The sequence below is a fragment of the Otolemur garnettii genome, unplaced genomic scaffold, assembly GCF_000181295.1.
Source record: "Otolemur garnettii isolate 467f Iridium unplaced genomic scaffold, OtoGar3 scaffold00066, whole genome shotgun sequence".
NCBI lineage: Eukaryota > Metazoa > Chordata > Mammalia > Primates > Galagidae > Otolemur > Otolemur garnettii.
In genome coordinates, this window is record NW_003852461.1 from 3,772,834 (window position 1) to 3,800,579 (window position 27,746).

A 27,746-nucleotide genomic window follows, 5' to 3' on the forward strand; every position below is an offset into this window, starting at 1 on the left:
AACTTAATTATCAGATTTCATCTAGCATTTATCAAGCCTTAATGTATGCTGAATGCTTTCACATACATTGTTTCATTGAATCTTTATACGTAAACCCTATTTTTTAGATGAGGAAACCATGCCCAAGAGATAAAGTGACTCGCTTTAATAGCCAGGGTAATTGACCCCAGCTGGTAGAAGGAGTAGCTCTTGTATCAGAGCACCTTAGCACAGGTGCACAATTTTTTTGCTTACTCTGAGTGAGCGTCCTTTAATCAATGGTCCCCAGTTTTTTTGGCATTAAGGACTGGTTTCATGGAAGACAATTTTTTCACAGATGGGGGGCAGGATGGGGAGGGAGGGAGGGATGGGACAGGAGGCTGAGCTCAGGGGGCAGTGATGCGTGGCCCGGTTCCTAACAGCCCATGGACCATGAAACAGTGGTTTAACGCTCAGGTCTACAGCCTGAGAGTTAGGGATCACAGCTTTAAGTGATGACTGGGGGATTAGGCTTAGTTCCCTCCTGTGACTTTGACATTTGGAATCTTTTGTTTCCGCTGGTGTAGATACAGCACACAGAGTGTGTGCACAAACACTGGGGGTGCTTCAGTGGCAGGGCCTGGACACACGGCATCACTTCTGCCCACACCTCGTGGCACAGATCGCATCACATGGCCCCAACTGGACTGTAAGGGAGGCTGGGGGTACGGTCGTCTTGTGTGCCCAGGGGTAGGAAGGAGAGTGTCTCAGAGGCCCATCTGAGATCCTGCCCACTGCAGCTTGGGGGTGGAGCCAGGATCCTAAGCTCAGCTTCTCATTCCATGATCCCCCCTGAGTCCATTTCCCCTGCAGACCCCCTTTCTTCCTCCAAATCCTTCTCCCCGGAAACACACTCGCACTTAGTTGATCCTCTCTATAAGTAGCTACCCTGCTTATGTAAAGCCCAAATTGACATTTCTCTCCTCTTCTTAGGGAAAGAAGAGTCTCCCAACCTCTCTGAACCCTGACATTTCATAGAACCACAGAAACAGTTCCTACCTCAGGGAAATGTTTGCCACGTGATAGTGCACATCAGGAATTGATCATTTACTAACCCTCAAAGCAAATGGACTTTAGAAGGAGAAGTACTCTGTAATGCAGACATGATGGGGAAGAATAAATCAAATTTCTCTGTGGACTTAGGGGAGAAAGAATGAATTCTAATGCAGGGTCTGCAACTTCGGGTGCGTTCACTGAGCTGGCAATCCTGCACACGGCCACCAGGGGGAGCGCGAGGCCCATCCCAGCGCAGCAGCTATTTTTAGACGCTGCTTCTAGCCTCCAGGAAGAAGCCACAGAAAAAAAAGACTGTGATACTTTTTTTTTTTTAAACCGGACCAACTTATAAATTATTTGTGAGTCCAATAAAATGCAATTATCAACATTTCCTACTATTTCAAGAGTAATACATTCTATGTTAGAAAAAGATTCAATTTATTCCACGGCTATGATTCAGACAATGGAAATCCGAGGCAACCACAACCAAAAAAAGATTATCCTGTGTAAATCTCTGGCTTTAAAACCCAAATCAAAGGATGCGAATTCCAGCCCTGGTGAGCGTGAGATACTTGCCCTGAAGGCAGTGGATTCTGACGGGCTGGGGAGAGGAGATGACGGGAGGGGAGGTGTGCAGCCACCGTGAGTATGAGTCTCACTCTTTCCACAGCACGAGGGCAGTGAATCAGAACAGTCTTGTCCAAACAACTGAATAATGAGCATTAGAGAATTATTTTAGGAAGTATAGTTTTACCATTTCCAACTCTGCAGGCAATATCATATTATAGAATGGAGCTCAAAAGATACTCTTTCGGCTCGGCGCCTGTGACTCAAGTGGCTAAGGCACCAGCCACATACACCTAAGGTGGCGGGTTCAAATCCAGCCGGGGCCTGTCAAACAACAATGACGGCTTCAACCAAAAAATAGCCGGGCGTTGTGGCGGGCGCCTGTGGTCCCAGCTACTTGGGAGGCGGAGGCAGGAGACTCGCTTGAGCCCAGGAGTTGGAGGTTGCTGTGTGCTGTGATGCCACTGCACTCTACCCAGGGGGGGACAGCTGGAGGCTCTGTCTCAAAAAAAAAAAAGAGATACTCTTGCAATAAACAGAAGTGTTGTTTTCAAAGACCCCTCCCGCCTCCCCACTCAGTTAATGTGTGAGCATCCCTCTCCTGCTAAGCAGCAGGCTAGTCAAAGGGGACAAGTATGGCTCCAGAAAAACAGAGCCTGGATCTTGACTCCCTAAGGCAGCAAATGGGAGACTTTGGGCAAATTACTTAACCTCTCTGATCTTCAGTTTCTACATTATCTGTGCCCCAGAATGAACATCAGATGAAATCTGATGATGTACGTGGGACGCTCATCACACACAGGCATTTGATAAATGTTAGATTTCTTCTTGGTAAGGTCTCTTGTTTCCCGTAAAGATGGCCACAGATAAATCTCACCTGAGTTGGACTCTGCATTTCCACAAACGCTGAGTCTGTGCGATTAATGAAGGTTTGCTTTGAAAGACACGGCAGGAGTGAGAAGGAGTTGGGGGTGGAGCCTCTCAGGTGTGGAGCCGCTCACTGAATCCCTGGGCTCTAAAGAGAAAGTGTGTTTGCACAGGTGTGTGCTTGCCGGAGAACTTGTGCACTTAACTCGGCTGAGAAGTGCTTTTACTCAAGGACAGGGAACAAAGCTGCCAACAGTGGGAACAAGAGCCCACTGCAACCCCTCCCCTTGTTATGTGAAAAGCAGAACAACAGAAGATGATACAGTGGAGAGCCTTGGCTAGGGCAGTGACTGAGCAGCTGTGTCTCCGCCACCCCCAAGTCACGTGTTGACAGCTCCTTCCAGTGTGATGGCATTCGGAGGTAGGACCTTTGGGAGGGGCTTAGGTCTTAAGGGTGGAGCCTTCATGAATGGCATTAGTGTCATTACAAAGGAGGTCCCGGAGAGCTATCTCCTCCCTTCTACCACGTGAGGTTACCACGGGAAGACTGCATCTCCGGACCAAGAAGCAGACCCTCGCCAGACCCCGAATCTACCGGTGCGTATTGATTGTGGACTCCCAGCCTCTAGAAAGGTGAAAAATAGATGATTGTAGTTGAAGTGACCCCGCCTACAGTAGTCAGTGGTTGTAGCAGCCCAGACAGTTTAGGACAGCTGGTATCTGAGGACCTTGGAGGTGCAAGGTGTAGAGCCTGGTAGGTGGGTGTGTTGCAGGGATATTGCAGACTGCAAGGACTCTGGAGGAGGGGAGGTCAGTGCTTCTAGAACCAAGAAACATCTGACCTTTCTAGAGGGAAAGCCTTGCATACCGTGAGGTATGCCTGCAGGCAGCACAGTGAGCCCAGCACCCACTCTGCGTGCACAGAATTGGCCTTGAACTGCTCACCTCTGCCCACCCACTCCTATTCCTCCCAGGCCGACCCCTGTTTGTGACCATGTTCAAGACTAAGACGTCACGTTTGTCCTCTCTGCTGCTTATTCTCACTTCCCCTCCATCCATCCTCTGTCTTCCTCAGCCTTCCTCTGTGCCCTGGGAGACTGACCCATACTGGGCTTCTTTGGGGCCTGGTCCAGGTGGGGCAGCTCTAGCAGGAGGTTTCCAAGGTGACAGGCAGAAGAAGTTGGGCTGTTTATTCTCTGCCCCTCCCCTTCCTGGGCGGGGACATCTGGCTGTCTCTACCCCCTTCCAGCACTGTGGCTCCTTCCATCCTCCTGGTGGTCCCTGTCCCCATGGGGCTCTAATGATGGCCCCTCCTCCCCGGCTCCTTCAGTCTCCTTCCCACTCTCGCCAGTCTCTGGAACCTCACTCTCCGTGTCCACCCCTCAATGCCGCCCATACCTCCATGCGAAGTCCCATCATCTCTCCTTCTGAGCCTACTGGGGTGACTCTCTTTTCCACCAGGGCCCTGGTTTATAACTCACCTGCCTGTGAATATTTATTTATATATTATCTTGTTTGAGAAAGGAGCTTAGAACAACATATAAAATGTGAAAATTAAACATGGGATTAAAAAACCTGGGACAAAGGCACAAATTGGAACCAAAGATCAAAGGTTATAACGTCTCCACTTGACTATTAGTAGGCCACCCCTGCCCATGCAGCCCCTTGCTCTCCAGATGCCCACAGATAACACCAAGCAGCTGTGAAGTCAGACTCCGTAACACACAGATAGATGGATTCTCTGGAGCAAATACAAGGCTCTGTAGTCTGGAGTCTTAGCAGCATTCTCTTAGTTGTAATGCAAAGAGGCTTGTCTGGACAGGAGCAGAAAGGGGATTTTGTCACCATAAAGATGCCATCCTAAACAGGCCTCCCAGTCAAGGCGCCGGGACCCAGAAACGTCCCTGAAAGGCGTGCTGGGTCTACAGCCATTAGCGCCGCGGGGCTGCATCTTCGCATTGGCTTCCCCCTGCTTCTCTTTCTGCCAAGAACGTGCTCCTTCAAATGTCTTTGGTCTTCCCCCAACTACTGTTTACTGGGACAGTGCCGTAATTTCATTTGCACAGGGCATCAGTTGATTTGAGTCTCTGTGCTACCTGACAGCCTTTCTCTGCGTCCACCCGGCCTCACTTCCTGCCACTAATTACTGGACTCTTCTTATATCTTTCAACTGAAGTGTCCCAGAGTGAAAACCTGACTGACCGGCTCGGCGCCTGTAGCTCAACTGGCTAAGGCGCCAGCCATGTACACCCAAGGTGGCGGGTTCGAATCCAGCCCTGACCCGCCAAACAACAATGACGGCTGCAACCAAAAAATAGCTGGGCATTGTGGCTGGCGCCTGTGGGCCCAGCTACTTGGGAGGCTGAGGCAGGAGACTCGCTTGAGCCCAGGAGTTGGAGGTTGCTGTGAGCTGTAATGCCACGGCACTCTACCCAGGAGGACAGCTTGAGGCTCTGTCTCAAAAAAAAAAAAGAAAGAAAGAAAGAAAGAAAATCTGACTGACCAGCTTTCCCCTCTTTGGGCAGAACTTTCCACCCTGAGCTACATCATAACTGGCTTTTGGTCAGGTGTCCACCCCTAGTGCCATCAGGGGTGGGGATGGGCAAAGTCACATGTGAAGCATGACGGTTTAGGACAGTGGCTCTCAACCTTCCTGATGCCTCCTACTGCTACGACCCTTTAATACAGTTCCTCGTGTTGTGGTGACCCCCAATCATAAAATTATTTTCGTTGCTACTTCGTAACTAATTTTGCTACTGTCATGAATCGTAATGTACATGTCTGATATGCAGGATGTTTTCATTGTTACCAAGGGGTCGCGACCCACAGGTTGAGAACCGCTGGTTTAGGGGCTGTAGTGTGGGCAGATCAGTTTCCTTTACAAGAGGAAGACTGACCCCTACGGACTGCACCACCTGGACTCCACCAATGGCAGGACGAAGCCAACAGTCATTTTTTGCTTTTCATTGAGATTGTGGGAGATTTGGGAGGGTCTATTGATTCTGGTCTACTGGACTCTCCCAGTGTCCCCAGTAGGACTCAGTCCTCTGGAAGGAATTGCTGTCAATCTACTCTAGCTCTAAGAGTAGGACTAGACTCCAGGGGGATGTGGCAGGGGCCCATGGAGTGGGCATTTGAGTTATGTGGGTCAGTGTTACCCCAGTGCACCAGAATAGGTCGAGGACTGCAAGACAAATGCTGGGCCATCTGCTGGTGAGGACAGAGCTGGACAAGAAACTGACTCAGGCCCTGGAAAAGGTGAGCTGGAGAGGGAGATCCTGGAGGACCCCCGCTGAGCATAGCAGGTGGGGAAGGTGAGCGGTGCACTCAGCTGGTCTGGAGAGTGTTGTCCTCTGCAGTGTGGGCAGACCTCAGGGGTGAACGTCCGCAGTTGATCATGGGCAGTGCAGGGAGACCTGGAGTTCTAGCCCTGCCCCTCACCAGCTGTGTGGTCTTAGACAAATTATTTGGTCACCAAACCTTATAAAACTCAGACCATAAGACCTATGTTGAGGAGCCGAAGCAGGAGACCCTGAGAGAGTGGGTTGTAAGCACTTGAAGGCAGCTTTCAAAAACTGATAATATATTTTATAGTCAGGACTGCTGGTAGACCTGCAGACTTCTGCAATAGAATTTGGGCTCCAGTGACCTGGTAAGAAAGAATCGAAATGGGGACTGAGCCATGTGTGAGGAGGCAGCCGTGACATTTTGGATGGACACGGCTATGTGGGACCAGGCTGTGGACTCCATGCAGCTCAGCTGCTTCCATAGAACAATCTATGTTGAGGGGAGACCTTTGAAGAGGAGGAAGCAGCCCTAAGGGAAACAGTTAAAAATTAACAGGACAAAGTATTAGAGCCTTCGAGCAGGAGAGAATTGGCATTTCAACATAGAGAGGAACTTATCTAAAGGCCAGCAAAACCACAGGTCAGATGGCCCCTGTAGTGACCACCCCACAGGGAGCAGTTAAGATGAAAGATAAACGCTAAGCCTGGGTGCTACAGGGGTTCACACCTGCTATCCCAGCTGAGACGGGTAGAGGGCCTGAGCTCATAGGTTCAAGACCAGCCTGAGCAAGAGCAAGAGCCCCCCCCTAAAAATAGCCAGGTGTAGTGGCGGGCACCTGTAGTCCCAGCTACTTGGGAGGGTGAGGCAAGAGGATCACTTGAACCCAAGAGTTTGAGGTTGCTGTGAGCTGTGATGTCATGGCACTCTATCCAGGGCGACAAAGTGAGATTCTGTCAAAGAAAGAAAGAAAAGAAAAGAAAAGAAAAGAAAAGAAAAGAAAAGAAAAGAAATTAAAAAAAGAATGTCACAATAGATGAATGTCGCTTTATAGAACATATAAGAAGTAGCAGTTGAGCATGGTGTGGCGAGCCGTTTCCGCCATCTCTCTCCTGTTAGGCTTTGTCTCAATTTTGCACAGCTTTTTTGTGTCTTTCAATAAACCCTGAATGTTCTATTTCATCCTGGTTGTCCCCCGCTCAGAAGATAGGTTCCAACTGAGAGACTCTGGCCAGAGAGCTCCCTGGTGTGTCTCCACGGGTGCTGTGTGGAAGGCAGGTGGCCGGTGGCCTGGTAGGGCGGCAGCCCCGGCTTTTCTCTGGGCTTCTCTCTTATGGGAGGAGGTCACTCCTGTCCTAAGCCGGCCGTCCCCATCTGTTCACTGGTCTTGTCTGGTTTAGTATTTGTCAGCTGTGTGTTTCCAGCTCTTAGTCTGACGACCCAAGAACTCACCATTTCCACCACGCTTTCGGCAGTGAGACCCAGATTTGAAAACAAATGTTTTAAAAAGGCATCAGTGCAAGGAAAGGTATCAGCGCTCCCCAGAGGCACAGTACGCTAGAAAGCGTTTTCTGAGGTGGGGGAACAACGGTGACTCAGTCCATCCCAGTGTCAATCTGACCCCTGAAACCCAGGAGGTGGTGGGGGGAGTGCGAACAGCCTGCACCCATACTGGGGTCCCCAGCTCTCATCACACCTCTCTCCACCGTGTCTGAGATCCCGTGTTCCAGTGAGGTTGTGAGTGAGCTCTGAGTTTCTGAGCTGCACCTGCAAGGCCGGGGCAGGGCTGCAGGAGGCAGGCAGCTTAAGGTTTCTCTTTTTCTGTCTCTTGGGGGAAGAGATTGTTCCCCTTCGGTCAAAGTGGCAATTTCTTGAATCAGAAGGAGGGGAGCTGCTGCCAGGTGCAGGCTGAATTATCTTGCAAGAGCGATTGGCGTCTACCTTGGCTGAAGTCACTGAGGTTGTAAAATCACTTCCCCGAGGCACTCCAGCACCCAATTTGGAGATGAGTGGGGATTTACATGATTCACCGGAATGTTTCTCTCTGGTGTCAGGGCTCAGTCAGTCGTGAAGGAGGAATTTGTGAGCAAAGCTTACCAGCTGTTTGAGCTTCCTTCCTTCTTGTCCTTGTCTGGAGGGGCTGAAGGAACAGAGATTTAAAAAAAAAAAGGGCTAAATCTTTTGGGGGAGGTAAAAATAAATGGTGCTCAGCTACGAGATAGATTTGCTCACGGTGACCCTGCGGAGCTCTCTCTACGGGGTCAGAAAGGAGCAGCAAAGGAAATGTTCTGAGTCTAAAGCCATTATTAGAAGGACCCTTGGCTTGGCGCCCATAGCACAGTGGTTACAGCACCAGCCACATACACCGAGGCTGGTGGGTTCGAATCCAGCCTGGTCCAGCTAAGCTACAATGACAACTGCAACAGAAAAACAGCCGGGCATTGTGGTGGGTGCCTGTATTCCCAGCTACTTGGGAGGCTGAGGCAAGAGAATCGCTTAAGCCCAAGAGTTTGAGGTTGCTGTGAGCTGTGATGCCACGCACTCTACCTAGGGTGACATAGTGAGACTGTGGTTTCCTTATTCCCCTAGATCCTTGGCTGTCTCACCTGATAAATGGGCAAGTAACCATTGCACCTGCTGCAGTTGTCCCAGCAGGCACTGAGAGCTCACTCCAACGCCCTGGGCAAGGGCAGTGCCCAGCAGGTGTGGCTTTATTATTGTTGGAAGAACGTGGAGTAATAATACTCACCTCGTTGGCTGGTATAAGGATCAGATAAATTGCATGCAGAATATCTTTGCAGAGGCAGGCATGTAGAAAGCCCTCAGGAAATGGTAGCTGCTGCTATCGCTGCCATTAATAATTTTAACTTTAGGCCCGGCACCTATAGCTCAACTGGCTAAGGCACCAGCCACGTATACCTAAGGTGGCGGGTTCGAATCCCCAGCCCGGGCCCGCCAAACAACAATGACGGCTGCAACCAAAAAATAGCCAGGCGTTGTGACAGGCACCTGTGGTTCCAGCTACTTGGGAGGCGGAGGCAGGAGATTCGCTTGAGCCCAGGAGTTGGAGGTTGCTGTGAGCTGTGATGCCATAGCACTCTACCCAGGGGGACAGCTTGAGGCTCTGTCTCAAAAAAAAAAAAAAAAATTTAACTTTAGTAATAACAGCGTTAATCACACTCTACCAAGAAGCTCAGAGGTTTCCATAAGCTCCGAGACAAGCAGGAGTAAATTACGTATACAAATACCGTTTGGAAGGTTTGTCCCGTGAAATCCAGGCGTGCAAACAATGTATTGGCACAGAGCAAGAAAATGAAACATAAAGATAAGGAGAGAGGAAGCCACATTAAGACCAGTGTCTGCAATTCTGTTGATGGCCCAGGGAAAAAATGCACAGTAAAATCTCCACTTTGAAGCGGAGGCCGAGGTTGGAGGCAGAGAGAAATGCTAAGTGGGGTGGGTTGATTGAACCGCTCAAACTGGGGCTACAAACCAGATAGGGTTTCATTTATTTTCCAGTCACTGCCTTCAGCTAAGCTCTGTCTAAATCCACTTCCCTCTATCTTTTTGGCAAATCCACAGCATTTGGGTCACTTTCAGCAATGAGGAGAGACCGCTGGTGGTATTGTGACCTCCTTGTTCTAATCACAATCCTCCACGCATGGGATGCTCCAGCAGGCCCCAGAAACCAGGGAGGAAGTGGGTGTGGTCTCTGTCCTCAGGTGTTTCCAAACTCCAAGGCACCTCCCTCAAGACCTTTCTTAACCACCCGCCCTATCAGGTTCTGTGCTGACACCTCAAATTCTGCAGCTCAGTTCACCGCACACCATGGAATAAGACGCTGTATTGGACAGCGGGTGCCACAATAATATTGCAGCTATTCAAAACTCAGAGGTTGAAACCACGGTCTTTCTCACAGCTCCGCGGCGGGCAGCTGTGCCGCTCCGCTTCAGGCTGGGGCAGGTGCAGGCTGAGCTGGCTGAGTCTGCCGTTGCCTGAGCGCCTCTAGTTCAAGTTGAAGGTGGAGGTTTGCTGGACCATTTTCTTCCATTCATCCCTTTCCCTCTGAGACTGGGGGGCTACCTGGGGCATACTCTTCTTTTTCATCAATGACGTTTGTGCATGTTCTTTTATGGTGATAATAGGGACATACAAGGGTGTCTCCAGGTATCATTCTCTGACACAGCCATGTCCAGACACAAGATTGTCACTGAGGCCTCTTCTTGTGCACCTCTTTCTTTTCATCAGAGCAGACAGTCTCCCTGAAAGTCACTCACCAGACCTCCCTCTGCACCTCACCTGCCAGAACGAAACCCCTGCGCCCATCTCCAAATGCTTGTTGAGTGGATCAACTCTTACAGAAACTCGTAATTCTCCTTTGGGTTCCAGCACCACTTCTGGAAACAAGAAAAAGGCACACCCAGGTCTACAGCAACTGCAGACAGATGAGCGAGGGGAGAGGAGAAAGAAGGGTCCAGCTTCTTATTTTGTGGCCTGGCCGGCTACTCACATACGACGGTAAGGTTTCAGTAACATAGAGGGGCGCCGTAGGGAACCAGAGCTTCCCCCACCTGGGGGTTCTTACGTCATGTGCAAGAAAATAAAAGCAGTGGATGTAAGAAATGTAATAATAATGATAATAATCGTATGCTAATTAGTGATTTCTAACGATTAAATATTATAATACGTAAGGAGTACCACTTTTCTGAGTGCTGCTCCCATTTTTAAAAAACGTTTAAATGTTTTAATTACTATCAATCCATCATGGTTGTATATGTTCGGGAGGTGCCTGTGATATTTTGTTACAGGAATGCAATGCGTAATGATCAAATCGGGGTAACTGGGATATCCACCATCTTAAGAATTTATCATTTCTTTGTGTTAGGAACATTTCGATGCCACCCTTTTAATCCGAAATATATAATTAACTGTTGATTATTATTTTTTTTGGAGACAGGTTGTCTCTCTGTCACCTAGTCTGGAGTGCAGTGCCGTCACCATAGCTCACTGAAACCTGGAACTCCTGGGCTCTGTGATCCTTCTGCCTCAGCCTCCAGAGTAGCTGGGATGCCAGGCAGGCACACAGCACTATGCCTGGCTAATTTTTCTATGTTTTTTTGGAGATGGGGTCTCATTCTTGCTCAGGCTTGTCTTGGACTCCTGCCTTTAAACCCATTCGGACCTCCCAAAGTGCTGGGATTACAGGTGTGAGCAGTCACGCCCAGCCATTGAATTATTGTTATCTAAACTCACTCTATTGTCCTACAAAACACTGGATGTTTGTTCTTCCTAATTCCATTTTTGCACCTATTAACCACCCCCTAGAGATCCCCCACACCCCCACTTCACTTCCCCTGCATCCTTCTACTCTCTGTCTCCCCGAGTTCAATTTATTTTAAGCTCCCGCATACGAGTGAGAACTCGCGGTGTCTGTCTGTGTCTGACTGATTACCCTTAACATAATGTCCTCCAGGTCCATCCATTTTGTTGCAAATGGCAGGACTTCTATTCTGTTTATGGTTGAATAGTTTTCCATTGTGTCATTCCCAGCCACTGAGTTTTGAGTCGGTTACACAGCAGCAGAGATTGGAATAATTGGTACAAACGAATGTGTGCAAACTCCTCTGATAGTTTACGTGAAGGACTTTCTTTTCCTTCGTCACTATGCATGATCTGCCAGAAAAGCCACGAGGGGTGATTATAAACCTCATAGGGCTCATTCTTTTAGTTAACAAATATTTGTCAGTGCCTGCCCCCCTCTAGGCGGTATTCTTGGTGGTGGGAGTATTGTGACTGGAAAGCACCTGCCTTCTTGATGCCCCTCATTCGTGACACCGATTTGAGCTGAGCAGCACCCCCAAATACTTCTTCTTTTCACAACCTATTTAAATCTGATCTTAATCTACTTGTAATGCCAAGATAGGGTTACAGGCTGACTGTGGAGTCAAAATAACTGGACTTCACCTCTTCTCTGTTTCCTGCCTTCCGGCCTGTTCCCTTCATCGTTGGACTGGGTGTAAGAATTTGCATGCAGAGTTACTGAAAGGATTTCAGGAAGAACAGAGGCGCTCAATAAATGTTAGTACTCTTCTTCCTGCCCCCATAGTTGAATACCTACATCTAATTTCAGCTTAGTTGCCATCAGAGTTCAGGGTCATCCGGTCTGGACCCATCTCCTGTTTTTTAGTTTTCTGATGCTCACAAGAATTTGTACTTACTGCCCTGGCTCCCTGCTCCTGCCCAATCCTCGGAGCTGGACCCCTTGTGCACAGAGCTTTACCAGCGGCTCCAATGTACATCCTCTCAGTCACTGTCTCCAGCAGGCCTGCAGGGCCGGTGTGGTTAGCCTCATTTTGTAGTTGACATACCCAAGACTAGAGAGCTGGTGACTTCTGCAAGGTAGTGGCTGAGTTTGTCTTGAAACCCAGGTGACCTACCTCCCGTAGCGAGCTCTCCTAGTTCTGTGGCACTGCCTCCCGCCACACACCCCATGCCTGTGCTGTGTCACAAAGACACTTGAAAAGTGAAACCCAGAGCATTCTCAGGAAAGGGAGGCACACAGGGTTATTGTTTTTCTTGCAATTGTGTACATAGGCGGCATTAACATTCACCCGGGAGCCGCTGAAATCCACTCACTGGAACAAAGACGGGCGAGAAGGGGACTGGCCAAATTTGTGTGCAGTGAGCTAATCCGCTCGGTCTCTCACTCCGCACAGCCTGGCTTCCCGAGCAGTCTAATTACAGACTGACAGCCAGAGTATCTCATGGGAAGACAAATCTTGAATAAAAGTATTCAAAGAGACTTGATTGGTTTGGAAAGACATATATGGATGTATATTTAGGAAACAGTTCCTGTAGTTCCAGGAAGGATTCCAGCGATCAGGATTATAAGAGCCTAATGGTTTCAGACTGGAGGAGGCGGTGGAGATGAGCCAGCCCTCAGGTGTGGACACTGAGGTCCAGAGAGGTGAAGTGACAGTCCGAGGTGTGCTACCAGGACACACTGGTGTCAAGAATCCAGGCGCCTAACTCAGGAGCAGAAGCCCTGAGTTTCCAGAAGAGTGCCCTCCGTTTCCTTTTGCCCCCAAGGATTCCCCTTGTGTGGCAGATGCACATATTCCAGCCCCCAGGGGCCAGTCTGAGCTCAGCCCCCACCCAGTGCATCCTCCAGGTGTGAAGAACAGGTCTGGCTTCCATTAGTCCGCAGTGTGTCCCGTGCTTAGAGGTGGGGTTCACATCTCAGTCTTAATAAGCCTTCGCAGTGGCCTTTGTCCTCCCACTGTCCCTTCCTCTTGTATACTTGGCTGACTCCTCTCCAGCCAGCCATGCTCCTGGACTTCTTGCTCCTGCCATTCCCTGTGTCTGGAATAATCGCTCTTCCTTCCTTTCTGTCTAAAGAAACTTCTCCACCTGCCTCCATGTTCCCTTCCCCTGCTTCCCCGAAGCCCGTGTCTCTCGTAGGCAGCTGTGGGTAGACACTCTCTGATGCTGTCCCCTCCATGCTCAGCCCGGCAATGAGGGCAGCAGGGCTGTGCTCCCTTCATCTCTGAGGGCTCAGTGCCTACCATGGTGCCCAAAACCAGCTTCGCCATCACTGACCGCCGTGTGCTGCCGGTGCTGAGTGGGGCGTGACGGAGAAAAAGTGGCCAGCCGCTCACAGCTCAGGTTCTGGGCCCTCCATCCCCTGGGTCAGTATCTGTCTCAGACTTAAAGGCTACAATGTCTTTCAGGATTTCATTTAAACAGTAAATGTGCTTATGACATAACAATGCCTAAAATACCAGAAAAATGGCACACACTTGAGTCACCGCTATGAGCTCCAAGGCCAAACGCCATTAATGACTCTGGCAGCTCCAGGGGCACCAGCTGAGAGCAAGCCCAGCATGAATGGCTGCAGGGGGTGTTTCTGAAACAAAGGGTCCTGACCAGAAGGGCAGGAGTGAGGTTCCAAAGAGAAGCAGCATCTTACATGCCTGTTAATTCAGGCCAATTCAACAAACATTGACTCCATATAGGCTGCGTGTGTGACATAAACATGTATGTGCACTCCCCCCCCCCACCTATATGGCAGACGGATTTATAAAGCTCATGACCGGCATGTTCATTATACAGGAGGGGCGATTAAGGCATAGAGGTGAAATAACTAGCCCAAAGTTCCCAGCTTGTTAGTGGTGGTGTTGGGATTTCAGTTCAGGTATGTTGGATGTAGAAGCGACAGTCTTCCTATAACTGCATAAAACATATACCCCTAGCATGTGTCAGCACTCGGAACACAGAGATGATTTAAAGTGTGGCCCCTGCCCTCCAGAAGCTTGCAGGGTATCAGGAAAACAGAGAGTAAACAGGTATCTCCTGTGGTGCCAGGAGGTCGGGAACAGTGGGCATAGGGGATGTTGCCCGGGACATTGCTTGGAATTGCCGGAGCATGGTGACCACACAAAGCTAGCTGACTTCTAGGTGGTTTGGGTATTGTTTTAATATCTCTGCACACACCATGCTTTCTAACTGCATACACAAGGGGCAGAAGCAGCCATCCTGTTCACTAATTCTCACATATCTAGTGTACACACCCTCTGGGCCAGGTATAGCTCTGCCTGCCAGGAGTTCACAGAAATTGCCAGTGGGATGATTGACAGGCTGCCAACCAGTGGCCTGGCCCTGTGAGAACAGAGGAGTGGGCTATCCTGCACTAGGGTGTGAATGAAGGCGTCGCAGAGAAGGGGACCATCAATGGACAAAACCTGGAGAATTTGCTCAGGTTCAAAATTCATTCTGGTTTTCATGGCGGTCAAATTCCAAGACGGATTTCCCAAAGGACCACCCCAATTTGGCCAGTGCGTTTTACAGTGCTGAACTTCTTTTTTGAGAAAAGTTCTTTAATTTCTACTCCAATGAGCCAGACACTGACACTCTCTTTCCCCACCCCCACCCCCTTAGATGCAAATGCAATGCTTCGGGATGAAGTGGGGAGAGCCAGACATATACATTAGCCCGTCCACTGTAAAGCCTCTGATTGAGACCAATTACTTAAACCAGCCCCACTTCATTTCCCGTCGAAAGCCCACTACTAATGTCTGTTGCTTGCAGCCAGGGACTGATGAGGCAATCAGGAGGAAAAACAGATACAATAGGCATGTAATCTCACAAAGGGTGGAGAGGGGAGGCTGGGGAAGGCCGTGGAGAGATGCTCACTTACTGCCTGCAGACTGTGCCGGGTGCTGTGCTGAATACTTTGCAGATTTGTCCAGTCAGGGAGCAGAATGTCACGTCTTGGCACGTGTGCCTACATGCACGCACACACAGCCCCCAGAGGGATCGCACCAACAAACCCACAGAACTGTACGCTTGGGTCCCCGTGCTGACTGCCACATAGCAAATTGCCAGGCAGACTTCACATTTGCTGCAGCTGTCGTGACATTGGCCACGTCTAAGTTGAAATTGTTACTTCCAGTTGCTCCCAAAGTTTTCAACCCTTGAGGGGCCATTATGGTTCTGGAACCTGGGCAGAGACAGGGAAGGGGGCTCTCTACCACTTTTTCAGCTGGGCCTTACCGCTGGAGTCATTCCATCAGATTTCTGCCCGTAGCATCCTTCCTTCACAGGGGCTCAAAACCAGACCAAGACACCTGAACACGGACTTCCCACTTGCCATCCTCCTCAATAGTCCTCTTACCAGTCACTCCTTCCTCCTCCTTCTCAGCTTCCTTCGTACTTACACCAAAGCTCTCCTGAAGATGAATGGGGAAAACCATACTGGAAAGGGGAAGCATTTTCTTTTTCTCTTTTCTTTTCTTTCTTTTTTTTGCGGTTTTGGCCGGGGTGGGCCAGGAAATGGGGCCCTGGCGCTCTACTCCTTGAGCCACAGGCACAATCCAGGGGAAGCATTTTTGAAATAAATTGGCAACATTTGTTCAACACGCCCAGTTGTGAATAGATTTCTTCATTTAGTATTAAATCCTATCCTGTTAGGCAGGTATAGTTTTACCAGTTTACAACTGTAGGAACGAAGGCTAGGACCCTGGTTAATGGCACTTTCTGGCCTGAAGCTGTGTTCCTTCCGCTCTCTGACAGTGCCTCATTTGCATCCGACTAGCAGAATTTTGATCTCCTATTCTAATAGGTGCAAACTGCAGGCCAGCACGGGGTGGGGTGGGGTGTAAAAGCTTCCCAGAGAGCACAGGTCTGGACATCACCCTGACTTAGCAGGCAGTCTGAGCCAACACAGGACAGGTTCCCTTCCGAGGCCATAGCTCACAGGCTGATTGAGAGAGTGAAATGTGTTCCCTCCCGACAGTCAATGTGTTTTCAAAATGAATTGTCATCTCGCCGTCTACTCTGCGTGGTATTCTATGACTATCTATCTTTGATAACAGAGCGCTACAATTAAGGTGAAATCCACATATGCAAACCTAACAATTTTTTGGCATTTCCCATTCATCTTAGAACATTTGGGCTGAAAGCAGATGGGTGCCCCCACCCCATCACGGCACGCGTGGATGTGCGCACACATGCGCCTACACAGAGAGGCAGGCAGGCACACACACACACACACACATACAGCACGAACCACTCCATCTGACTTAGCTTCTCTCTTGCTCTCACTTCGTGAAAATCTTTTCATTCACTTTGCTTTCTTCATCCCCTACAAATCGGCTTCGTTCCCTGCTGATCCGTAACGGACAGAGAACTGGACGTGGAACTAGAAGGTCCAGCCTGAGTCCTGAAACATTGCTTAGTAGTCACAGGACCTGACCAAAAAAGATCTCCAGATTTGCAGTTGGACAGATTATAAATCCGTGACTCTGAGACTCAGCAGCTGTGTGGTTGCAGGCAAATTGCTTAATCACTCTGAATCTCACATCTTCATCTTCAGACCTGCATTAGTGTTACTACTGGCTTCGAGAGTTTGCTGTGAAGGTGAAGCAGGCAGGTAAAAGGTCAGGCACATTGGGTGGTGCCTGTGGCTCAAAGAAGTAGGGTGCCAGCCCTATATGCTGGAGGTGGCAGGTTCAAACCCAGCCCCGCCCAAAAAGTAAAAAAAAAAAAAAAAGGTCAGGCACATTTTGTGCAGGCCATACCTCTTGGTTCCTTTTCCCATCTTAATCACCATCTCTGCCTCTCACGATTCTCTTCAGGATAATAATATTTATCTCACAAGATTATTTTGAGGATTACATGAGAAAAGATACCTGCAAGTATTATGAAATAGTGACCTATTTTTTTTTTTTTTAGAGCCTCAAGCTGTCACCCTGGGTAGAGTGCTGTGGCATCAGCTCACAGCAACCTCCAACTCCTGGGCTTAAGGGATTCTCTTGCCTCAGCCTCCCAAGTAGCTGGGACTACAGGTGCCTGCCACAATGCCCAGGCATTTTTTGGTTGTAGTTGTCATCACTGTTTGGCAGGCTGGGGCTGGATTCAAACTCACCAGCTCTGGTGTATGTGGCTGGTGCCTTAGCCACTTGAGCTACAGGGGCTGAGCCTGGTACCCTATTTTTAGCTGGCTCATTTGCTTATTCACTCAATCAAGAAATAGTTCTTATTAAGGATATAATGGTAGGTGCAATTCATGACTACACAGAGGACTCAGACACAGAACTTACCCTAAAGAAATATTTGTTCTCCAGGTATACCCCACTTCTCTAGAAAAACATATGAGGCAAAAAGTAAAAGTGGGGCCAGCATGTTTATGAAGCTTAGATAAAAGGAGATACGTTCCAAACGAGCCATCAGCCAAAGATCCAGGAGAAACCTGATATTCCAGAAGACGCTTGGCAGGAAGGGAGGGGATAATGGATAAATTCAGGTGGAAGGCCCAGCCTGAGTGAGGTCACAGCCCAGCCTGAGTGAGGTCACAGCCCAGCCTGAGTGAGGTCACAGTCCAGCCTGAGTGAGGTCACGGCCCAGCCTGAGTGAGGTCACGGCCCAGCCTGAGTGAGGTCACAGCCCAGCCTGAGTGAGGTCACAGCAGTGGCAAAGTGTGAGGAAGGTCCAAGGCACCCTGATTGTACTGTGGGGACAATTGGAAGGTCATGACGAGGTGCAAACATGGTGCAGAACTATTTATAAAGAAACATGGACTTTTAATTTTATAAACAGTGGGGGAGCCACAGAAGCTTTCTGAGCGTGAGACTGGGGTTACTTGCCCCGGTTTTCTTGAAGATGAGTAGTGACATGGAGGGAGGCTTGTAGTAAGGGGAAACGGAGGCCCACGAGGGTCAGTTAGGGGAGCCTCAGAGAGACATGAGGCCCTGAAATGGGTCAGAGACGGTGAGGATGAAGATGTGGCTGTGCTGGGGGACAGGGGCCGAGAGCTGACTCAGGTGAAACTGCTGCTGAGTTCTCAGACAAGGAGAGAGGACGTTGGAGAGAAAGGGCATCGGAGAAATTTCAAGAAAGACTTGTTGGCCAGGCACAGTGGCTCAGACCTGTAATTCTAGCACTCTGGGAGGCCAAGACAGGTGGAGGGCTAGAGCTTGAGAATTTGAGACCAGCCTGAGCAAGAGAGACCCTGTCTTAAGAAAAATAGAAAAACTAGCCAGGCATCCTGGTTGGCACCTATAGGCCCAGCTACTCGGGAAGCTGAGGCAAGAGGATCGCTTGAGCCCAAGAGTTTGAGGTTACTATGAACTATGATGCCACAGCACTCTACCCAGGGCAAAAGAGTAAGACTGTCTCAAAAAAAAAGAACAAGAAAAAGCTTGTTTAGGAAGAAAGATACTACAGCTTGTACGCAGGTCCCTACGAAAGTTTAGAGACAGATTATTGTGGTCCTTAATTTCACTTCCAGGAAACACCGTCGACAGCATCCTTTGTGATTCACAGCTGCACGGCACCCTGAGCAGGTTTCACCTTGCTCGGCTTCTTGGGGGTGATGGGAGGGCTTCATTTTTTTCCTGTCTGCACGGACTTTACATTTCTTGATTTTTGTATAGCTCAAAACTTTCATAATGACCCACCATTCTTCTTCTACAAAGAAGAAGAAAATTAATTTTCCAGGATTTTAGAGATCGGGGAGGGCAGAGAGAAGACTTTAGTAGTGAGGTCTATTCCCCGGGAGAGGAGCTGTGGGAAGATGGGAGGAGATGCACCTGCAGGGAGGGGCTCTGTGGGTCTGAGTCAAAGCGTTGCCTATGGATGGGGGAGGGAGGAGGGGAATGGTGAAAGAGGTGGGTCTCAGCTGTGTCACCCTGAGCTGGCCCCAGGGTGTCCAGATAGAACACGTCTGCATCCTGCCACCTGTTCAGTAAAGCATTGTGAACTAGCTGTCATGACTGGGTGACCTGTGGACAAAGGGAGACAGTGGCTCTCCAAATGGGTTACAAGTAGGGTAGAACTGAGGACCAGAGGACCCAGGAATTGGAACAAAGAAAGGTAAGAGGAAGAGAGACCTGGAAACTAGAGGCTTGAGAGGTCCTTCAGGACCCACAATTAGCGTTCTCTTCTGTCAAGTTTTACCTGAATCTGAGAAAGGGAAGGTATAGTAATAACGACTGGGTGTCTTTACCCAATCCTCACATTTAAATCAGATGCACGGTTCTTATGCATGCAAGTTATGTGTTAAATTGTCACGTAAGTGAAAAGTGGACCATCCTCTAAAGAGAGAATCTAAATATCCCCTCAGATACTGATCCAGCTGTGCATCCTTGGGCTATTTAACCAACTTCTCTGAGCTCTAGTTCTTCAATTATAAAATTGAGTTAATACTTTCCACCTCAAATACTTCTGATGAGGATGTGAGATATAGGAAATGCCTGCTACGTAGTAGGTGTTCAGTTATTATCTGCCTACCTACCTGTCTATCTCTATTAATTTAATGTACGCCCGGAAGAGCAAAAGACCGTATACAGTACAATATCATCGGTGCAGATGTGAGGCTGTTCTTGCCATTTTGAGTCTAGAGAGTGCTTCTGAAGATGTTTGTTTAAGACATCTGGTCCCATCAAACACAGATATGCTGGATCTTAACGATACCCAAGGTCTGCAGGAAAACAGGGAAGCCCATTGAATTACATGTATTTTTCAGGCTCCAGGTGTTTGTCAAGGGAGGGTAGAACCTTCTTGTTACTATTGGCATTTCCTACCTTTTTCAGGTGGCTTTAGGTCTGAGCTGATACACAGCATTAGCTTGGTTTCCATCCTGCAAAACAGACTGATCGGACCTCAGAAGGGCTGCAAGAGCCACTGGCAAAGAACACACACTTCTGGAACCACATCCTGGTTTGGCTTTTGCCTCCGTCTGAAAATAAGATCCCTCTGCTTAGCTGGGATTGGTGAACTATCTTCTGCTCTAAAGGGCAGTGGTCTTTGCTATCTGGGCCACTTGTAGGGTGTTTGGCTAATCGATAGCCTGGTTACTAATTAAACACATTTGGATGAGAACTGGGTAAGTGCTGGTGGTTTCAAGCATCAGACAGCCCTCCCGGGTGCCAGCCTGCAGACGCCTTTTACTCCAATTCCTCCAGTAGATAGTTGTATTCCTTCAAGGCAAAAGAGTGTGGTGGTTTCCGGATGAAATGTTTGCTGTTGCTTTCTTCATCTTATTTTTGATGACTTGTCAGCCTGGGGTAACTGCACGGGAGAAGGTGAACCAGTAAGTGAACCATACGTCTCTGTGCACGGGAATCACCTGCTGGGGAACGGAGACACTTTTATGTTTGCAGTAGGCTGTGTTAGGATGGGATGCCACCTCTTTTTATATTATTACTAATCCTAAGAAGGGGGGTGGAAAGTGAAGAGACCCTGGATTGGGAGTCAGGTCATGTATAAATCACAGCTCTATTACTTAGTAGCTGGGCAATCTGGAGAAAAATCATTTAATCTCTTTGATCCTCAGTTTCCCGGGCTGTCAAATGAGAATAACCGTGTCTCTTCTGAAAGAGCAGTAGTAGCAGAGAATAATCATGCCCCTTCCACATTAGTAGTTGAAATGAGATCCCGGATATAAAATGCACTCCGCTTACAGTAGGCATTTAATAAATGATAGCTCCCTTGGCTGATGTTGGACAGGTAACATCATGCCTCTACTTCTTTATCTGTAAAAGAGAATCATAAGGATCCCTGTCTCACGGGGTGTAGAGAAGATAGAATGGCATAATGTATGCAAACTCATTTTGAGGAAAGCAAAGGATTGTAGAGATACTGGGTTATTTCATTCTAAAAATGAGCCTACCTCTGGCTAGGGGATAACAGAGGGAAGAGATTTTTTTCAAATGTACATTGCATTCTATTTCCTTGAATTTCCAACCTGGCTTCATGTTCTTAATACCACAATATCAAGTATTTTGTGGTGCGTAAGTAGGCCCTCATTCCACCTTTTAGGAGGGCTTTAAAGCAGTCCCTGTCTGCCAGATACTGAAGATTTTAAATAGACTTATTTTATTCAAATTCCCGTTAGTTGATGACATTTTGAATCATTAGTACTTATTAAATGTTAGAGCCAGAGGTTTTTTTTTTGTTGTTTAAGTAATAGTTCAGAAGAGGGGAAGCATTTTGATAAGCAGTTAATTTGTAACTTGTATTTAAAGCAAATACAATTCTGAAAAATCAGAAAATTCATCTCTAATAATTAGAAGATAAAGGCAGGGGAGCCATGGGAAAGGAAATCTCTGCCAAGATACCCTTAATTATAAAAGCTTATCATTGTAATCCTTTTTGAAAATGAACAAAGAGTCTTGATGTTTGATGAACTTATCAAACAAGACAGACCAGTGAAGAGGCAAATTTCAAGTCAAGGCCAAAGAGAACCAATTAAATGCTTTACAAAGTGCTGAAGTAGGAAATCACAAGGTCTTTGTGTCTAATGCCAATGTTCTGACACTGGCTTTGACAATGAAAAACTACGTAGAGAAATGACTTGACTAGGTTCAAATTCTGGCGCTGGCGTTTTCTAGCCATGTGACCTCAGGCAGACTATTTTACTTTGATGACTTCCTGTTCCAAACCTGTAAAAGGAAAGGACATGAAGAGCAAGAATTAAATGGGTGAAATATACTCAGCACAACGCCTCATGCTAGTGAGGACTCAGTGACAGCTGTCACTGGTGTGACGATTATCGTTACGTAATGATTATCGTTAATTCTTGGTATTTCCATTCTCTCCGGTGGCTGCCAACTGTCAGATCAAATTTGTAGTATGCCAGTTGGCATGAATCTTCCAAATCAGTCAGAGATTTCTAATTTCTTAAAGTTCTTTTGAACAATAGTACTCCCCCTCAAATAAACTTTCATAGGAATCCAAACATTGAAAACAGATGATACATATTTCCATTTTTAATGGTACACGTTTAGTTTGCAAGCGCATGTTTAACCAGTATAAAATTCTTAGTAGAAAAGTGAATTGTTTGAAGGAAACGTTTTAAAACAATAGTGATGGAAGAAAATTGTAATCTTCAGCCTCAAAATCAATGGATTCTTGTCCTTTCAGTCTGTGTGTTGCTTTATAAGTTTACAAAATTTGCCAACCTTTGTGTTTATTCAGGTTTGTTTTATGACTAAGAGTATGGTCTATTTTTTTTTTTTTTTTTTAGAATGTAACTATTTTCCATGTTTTTGTTCTTCTTTATAGACACTGGTCTATTTTTTTTTTTTTTTTTTAGTATGGTAGATCTTAGTGAATACTTTAGATGCACTCACAAATGTTTATTGTGCTGCTGTTCAGTCAAATTCTAAGTCCATTACATCAAGGTGGTTGTTACTGTTGCTCAAATTTTCATCTTCAAGTTCTACCAATTAGTGAGGGAGAATGTTGCACTCTCCGACTCTATTTGTGGATTTGCCTATCTCTCTAAGTTTGCGCTCTATGTATTTTGAAGCTCTGTTATTCAATACACATAAATACACATAGATAAATGTATAAGATTATTCTGTCTTCTTGACAGTTTCCCCCCTTACTGTTAATGAAAGACTCTCCTCATCCCTGGAAATTATCCTTGTTTTGTGCCAATTTTTTTCTGTTACTAACATTTATTTCTGCTCTCTTATGATTTTTGTTTGTAATGGTGAACATTTTTCCAATATTTTAACTTACGTTATTATGATTTAAAGTATGCAGATTGCACACAAACTTCATGGAATCCCGGTATAGAGGAGTCTTGTTTTATCCAGTCTATTAATCTCTTTTATTTATAGGACTGAGATCCTTTACATCAAATGTAATTATTGTTATGCTTGGGTTTGAACATATCAGAAAATACCCTTTCGTATTTATTTCCCACTAGTTCTATGTCTTCTTTGGTTCTATTTTCTCCCTTTTGGATCATCTCTTGGGGTAAATGTTTTTCTAATTCCAAATGGATACATTAGTTATTCTACTTCATTTAATTCTTTTGGTTGTTACGGTAAGTGTGATAACATTTGTCATTAATCATACCACTCCTGATACCATTTTTATTCTACTTGAATAACTCCCTTTGAAATTTCTTACAGTGAAGGTCTTTTTGGAAGTTAATTCTTCTTAATTTATTGATTTGAAAGATCTCTTGGCCAAATACAAAACCCTAAGTGAATTCTAAGGGAATGGTTCCTCTCTCTCCTTTACGTTATATTCTGGCTTATATACCCTTCAAGGAGAAATCTTCTGTGTTCCTTACATATTTTTTGTCTTTGACTTCTTTTCAGATTTTCTGTTTACCTTTGATTTTCGGAGGTTACATTTTAATGTGTCTTGCTGTAGTTCCATGGGTTTATAATTTTCATGAAATTTGGATTTTTTTGTCATTATTAATTCAAATATGTCTTTTGGCCTACACTCTCTCACCTCTCCTCCTGACAGCCCAATTACAGAGATGCTTGCTATGGTCCCACACATCACAAGGCTCTGTCCTTTCTTACTGGCCCGTCTTCTTCTCTCTTTGTTTCCTTTCGGTTCATTTCTATCATTCTATCTTCAAGTTTGCTAATGTTTTTTCCTTCAGTGTTTAATCCACCACTAAGCTTATCCAGTGAATTTCTCATTTCACGTATTGTAGCTTTCAGATTTAAAATGTTCAGTAGCAACTTCATATCTCATACTTCCCTCATTATGTTCATAATTCTCCTTAAATAATTGGATATATTGAATATGTATTGTAATATATTGTATATATACAATAATGCTTTTAAAGTTATCGTTTGCTACTGCCATCATTTCTGCTTCACAGGTCGTTAGAATTAGATTGGGATTGTTTAATCTACTCATGTTACAAATAAAGAAAATAACCTAGAATTCAATAACAGCAAGACCACTCTGCTAGGCATTTCCCCAATATTAGCCAGTTTAATTCTTGTTACAGCCTACTAATTATCCCCCCAATTAGAGGGGTGAGATAAAGTGTTTTGATACTTTCCAAGTCGTCCAGCTACCTGCTGGCACCGTCAGGCTCTCTGCATCCCACACTAGTGTCATCACCACTGTGACTACTACCCCCACCCGCCAAAAAACAAAACAGAACCAAAAATAAACACCCGTTTTCCAAGTAAGACAAATATTTAATTTGGGGGTTAAGATAGCCAAAGATTCTCATAACATTGTCAACCCAACATTTCCACTGATGAAATATAGAATTCTTTTTTAAAATTTTCTGTACTTCTTTACAGAAGAATTTCAGAATATTAAGGATGCACTAATGTTTTGGCTGCATGGATTGGCTTTGTGCTGCTGAGTCAAAGTTATAAGTGTGCCCATCACCCAGATATCATTATTTCGTTAGTCAGACAGTGTTTACCAGTAGGTAGGATTTCAGCCATCCCCTCCTCCCTTCTCCCCCTCCTTGATTTCCACTGAGTTTTATTTCTGTCTGAGTGCTGACTGGTTAGTTCCAATTTAATAGTGAGTACGTGTGGTATTTATTTCTCCATCCTTGCAATATTTCACTTAGGAAAATGAACTCCAGTCCCATCCAGATTGTGGCAAAAGATATCCATTCGTTTTTTGGCTGAGTGGTATTCCATGGTATACAAATCCCACCTTTTATTAATCCATTTGTGACTTGATGGGCACTTGGGTTGATTCTACATCTTTGCAATTGTGAATTGTGTTGCAACAAACGTTTTAGTGCAAGGGTCATTTTAACCACATTTCTTTTTTATATTTGGGTAAATACCCCGTAGTGGGATTGCTGGAAGGTCTACTTTTAGTGCTTTGAGGTATCTCCGTGCTATTTCCCACAGAGGTTGTATTAGTTTGCAGACCTACCAACAGGGACAAGTGTTCCTTTCTCTCCACATCCACACGGCATCTATTGTTTTGTGAGTTTTGATGAAAGCCCTTCTCACTGGGGCTAGGAGATCCCTCCCTCTGCTTTTGATTTGCATTTGTCTGATGATGAGTGATGGTAAGGATTTTTTTGAGATGTTTATTGACCATTAATTCTTCTTTGGAAAACCTTCTGTTAATGTCTTTGGCTTTTTAAGGGTATTGATATTTTTCTTGCTGATTTTTTCGAGTTCTTTCTTTGTAGATTCTGGTTATCAGCCCTTTGTTGGATGTTTTCTCCCATTCTGGAGATCGTCTGTTTGTTCTGTTGATTATTTCCTTGGCTGTGCAGAAGTATTTTAATTTGATGAGAAACAGTTCTTTGGGGGAATTGTTAAAATAAGCGTGAGAACCCCGAACATAGAGGTCAACCATCTAAGCATCTGAAGGACTTTTGCTTTCTTTTAATAGGCCATGTAGTCAGTAGACCCTAAAGAAGTTTTAATTGTGAATTTCCTTTTCATTTCTTTGCTCTTATGGTCCCTAGAGTATGTTTACCAAAGAACCTTGGGCGAAGGCCATGTGAATATCTTCAATAGTTGTTCAGATGACTGAAAATCAATATGTACTCAGGAAACATAAATTTTTGATTATATAAATAATTGCCGTAGTGAGTGTGACTTAAAAGTGTGTCTGGTTACTTGAAGACTCTTATTCAGAGTAACTAATCTTTCACTATGCTTCATGTGGCACTGGGTCTGGGCTATGAGTGTGATTAACCTGAGTTTAAGTCCTAGCATCACAACTTAGTGGCTATAGAACTTGGGCCAGTTACTTTATAAAATTGGATAATTCATACTTCATAGCATTCTTTTTAGGAGTTAAGAAAGTTATCATAAAGTGCTTAGCACAGAACCTGGTACAGGGTAAGCCCTTAGAAAATTGTATTTTTGACTCAATTTCTGTTTTGTCAGAAATCCTTCCTTCTACATCTGAGAATGCTAAAAAGAGGCATCCTGAACTTGACATCCTGAAAAATGGCTTTGGAGTCAAACAGCCTTGGTTTGAATCTTGGAATTGCCACTTATTGCTCATGTAACCTTAACTAATTTATTTCATTTCCTTATGAATCTGTTTTACTCATCTATAAAACAGGTATAATAATAACTATTCACGTGTTATTGTGATATTTTAGTGAGCTATCTTGAGATTAAATGAGAGGTGATACTAATACCAAAATTTCCTTATTGACTTCCCACTATACACCAGGTATTGTGCTCAAATCTGGGGTACAATGTTAAATGATATGGTCATGCTCTATGCCCCCCAGAGCCTATGGTCTAGGAGTGGGAATAATATCTTGGAAGCTCTATATATCTGGTACTATGTTAGCACAGAGCAGATAGGTCAAAGAAAGCTACCTTGAGAAAATGACCTGAAGTGGGAAGTTTTGGCCAGATGCATAAAGTACACTTAGCATCCTCTGTGAAGGAAATTATGCAAATACAACTGGGGAGCACAACACATGCTAAAAGTTCTGTATGGAATTTTATGTATATTTGGTACAAGTAGACTTTTTTGGTATTCATTCATTCATTTGTTTATTCAGTAAATAAATATTATAGGTATGGCAGGTAGATGCTATGTAGTGACCCAAATAGATAATGTTTCTACACTCATGGAAATTAGGGTGTAGTGATGGAATCACTCAGTAAATACTTAAGAAAGAAAAAATTGGACTCTTTGATAGAGGATATCAGAACAATCTGAAGATAGTCTGGTGAGGAGGGTTCTCTGTGGAGGTGGTGGCGAGATGTGAAGGGTGGTAGGGAGAAGCTGTGTGAAGGGAAAGAAAAAGGAGAATGATCACATGTGCTGAGATCCTGTGGTGGGAAGCGGAATGTTATGTTAGGATGACATGCTTGGGATGACATGCTTGGGATGACATGCTCGAGATGACTTATTCAGGATGACATGTTTAGGAGGTCATGTTCAGGATGACATGCTCAGGATGACATGCTTAGGATGTCATGTTCAGGAAGTCATGTTCAGGTTGTCATGCTTAAGATGACATACTCAGGGTGACAAGTTCAGGATGACACATTCAGGATGATGTGTTCAGGAGGTTGTGTTTAGATGACATGTTCAGGATGACATGTTTAGGAGGTCATGTTCAGGATATCATGCTCAGGATGATGTGCTTAGGATGATGTGTTCAGGGTGACATGTTTGGGATTATTTAGGGTGACATGTTCAGGATGACATGTTGAGGATGACATGTTTAGGAGGTCATGTTTAGGATGACATGTTTAGGTTGTCATGTTCAGGATATCATGCTCAGGATGATGTGCTCAGGATGATGTGTTCAGGGTGTCATGTTTAGGAGGATATGTTCAGGATGACGTGTTTAGGATGATGTGGTCACGATGTCATGTTCAGGATGACATGTTCAGGATGACATGTTCACGATGATATGTTCAGGACCTCATGTTTGGAATGACATGTTCAGGAGGTTATGTTTGGATGACATGTTTAGGAGGTCATGTTTAAGATGATATACTCAGGGTACATGTTCAGGATGTCATGTTCAGGATGACATGTTTAGGATGACATGTTCAGGATGACATGCTAAGGATGACATGCTCAGGAAGACAAGCTCAGGGTGACGTGTTCAGGAGGGTGTGTTCAGGGTGTCATGTTTAGGAGGTCATGTTCAGGATATCATGCTCAGGATGGTGTGTTCAGGGTGTCATGTTTAGGAGGATGTGTTCAGGATGACATGTCCAGGATGATATGTTTAGGATGACATGTTCAGGATGACGTGTTCAAGATGATGTGTTTAG

At 45.9% G+C, this 27,746-nt stretch overlaps 1 protein-coding gene across 1 annotated transcript in view; it reads left to right on the forward strand.

Annotated features, from left to right (window-relative positions):
• Window positions 1-20,113: 20,113 nt before the first annotated feature.
• C8A (complement C8 alpha chain) overlaps window positions 20,114-27,746 on the forward strand; it is a 69,991-nt gene continuing 62,358 nt past the window's right edge. Inside the window, exon 1 of the mRNA XM_003793121.3 lies at window positions 20,114-20,323. Coding sequence (XP_003793169.1) covers window positions 20,247-20,323 — 77 coding nt within the window. The 5' untranslated portion in view covers window positions 20,114-20,246. The remainder of the gene's footprint in view (window positions 20,324-27,746) is intronic.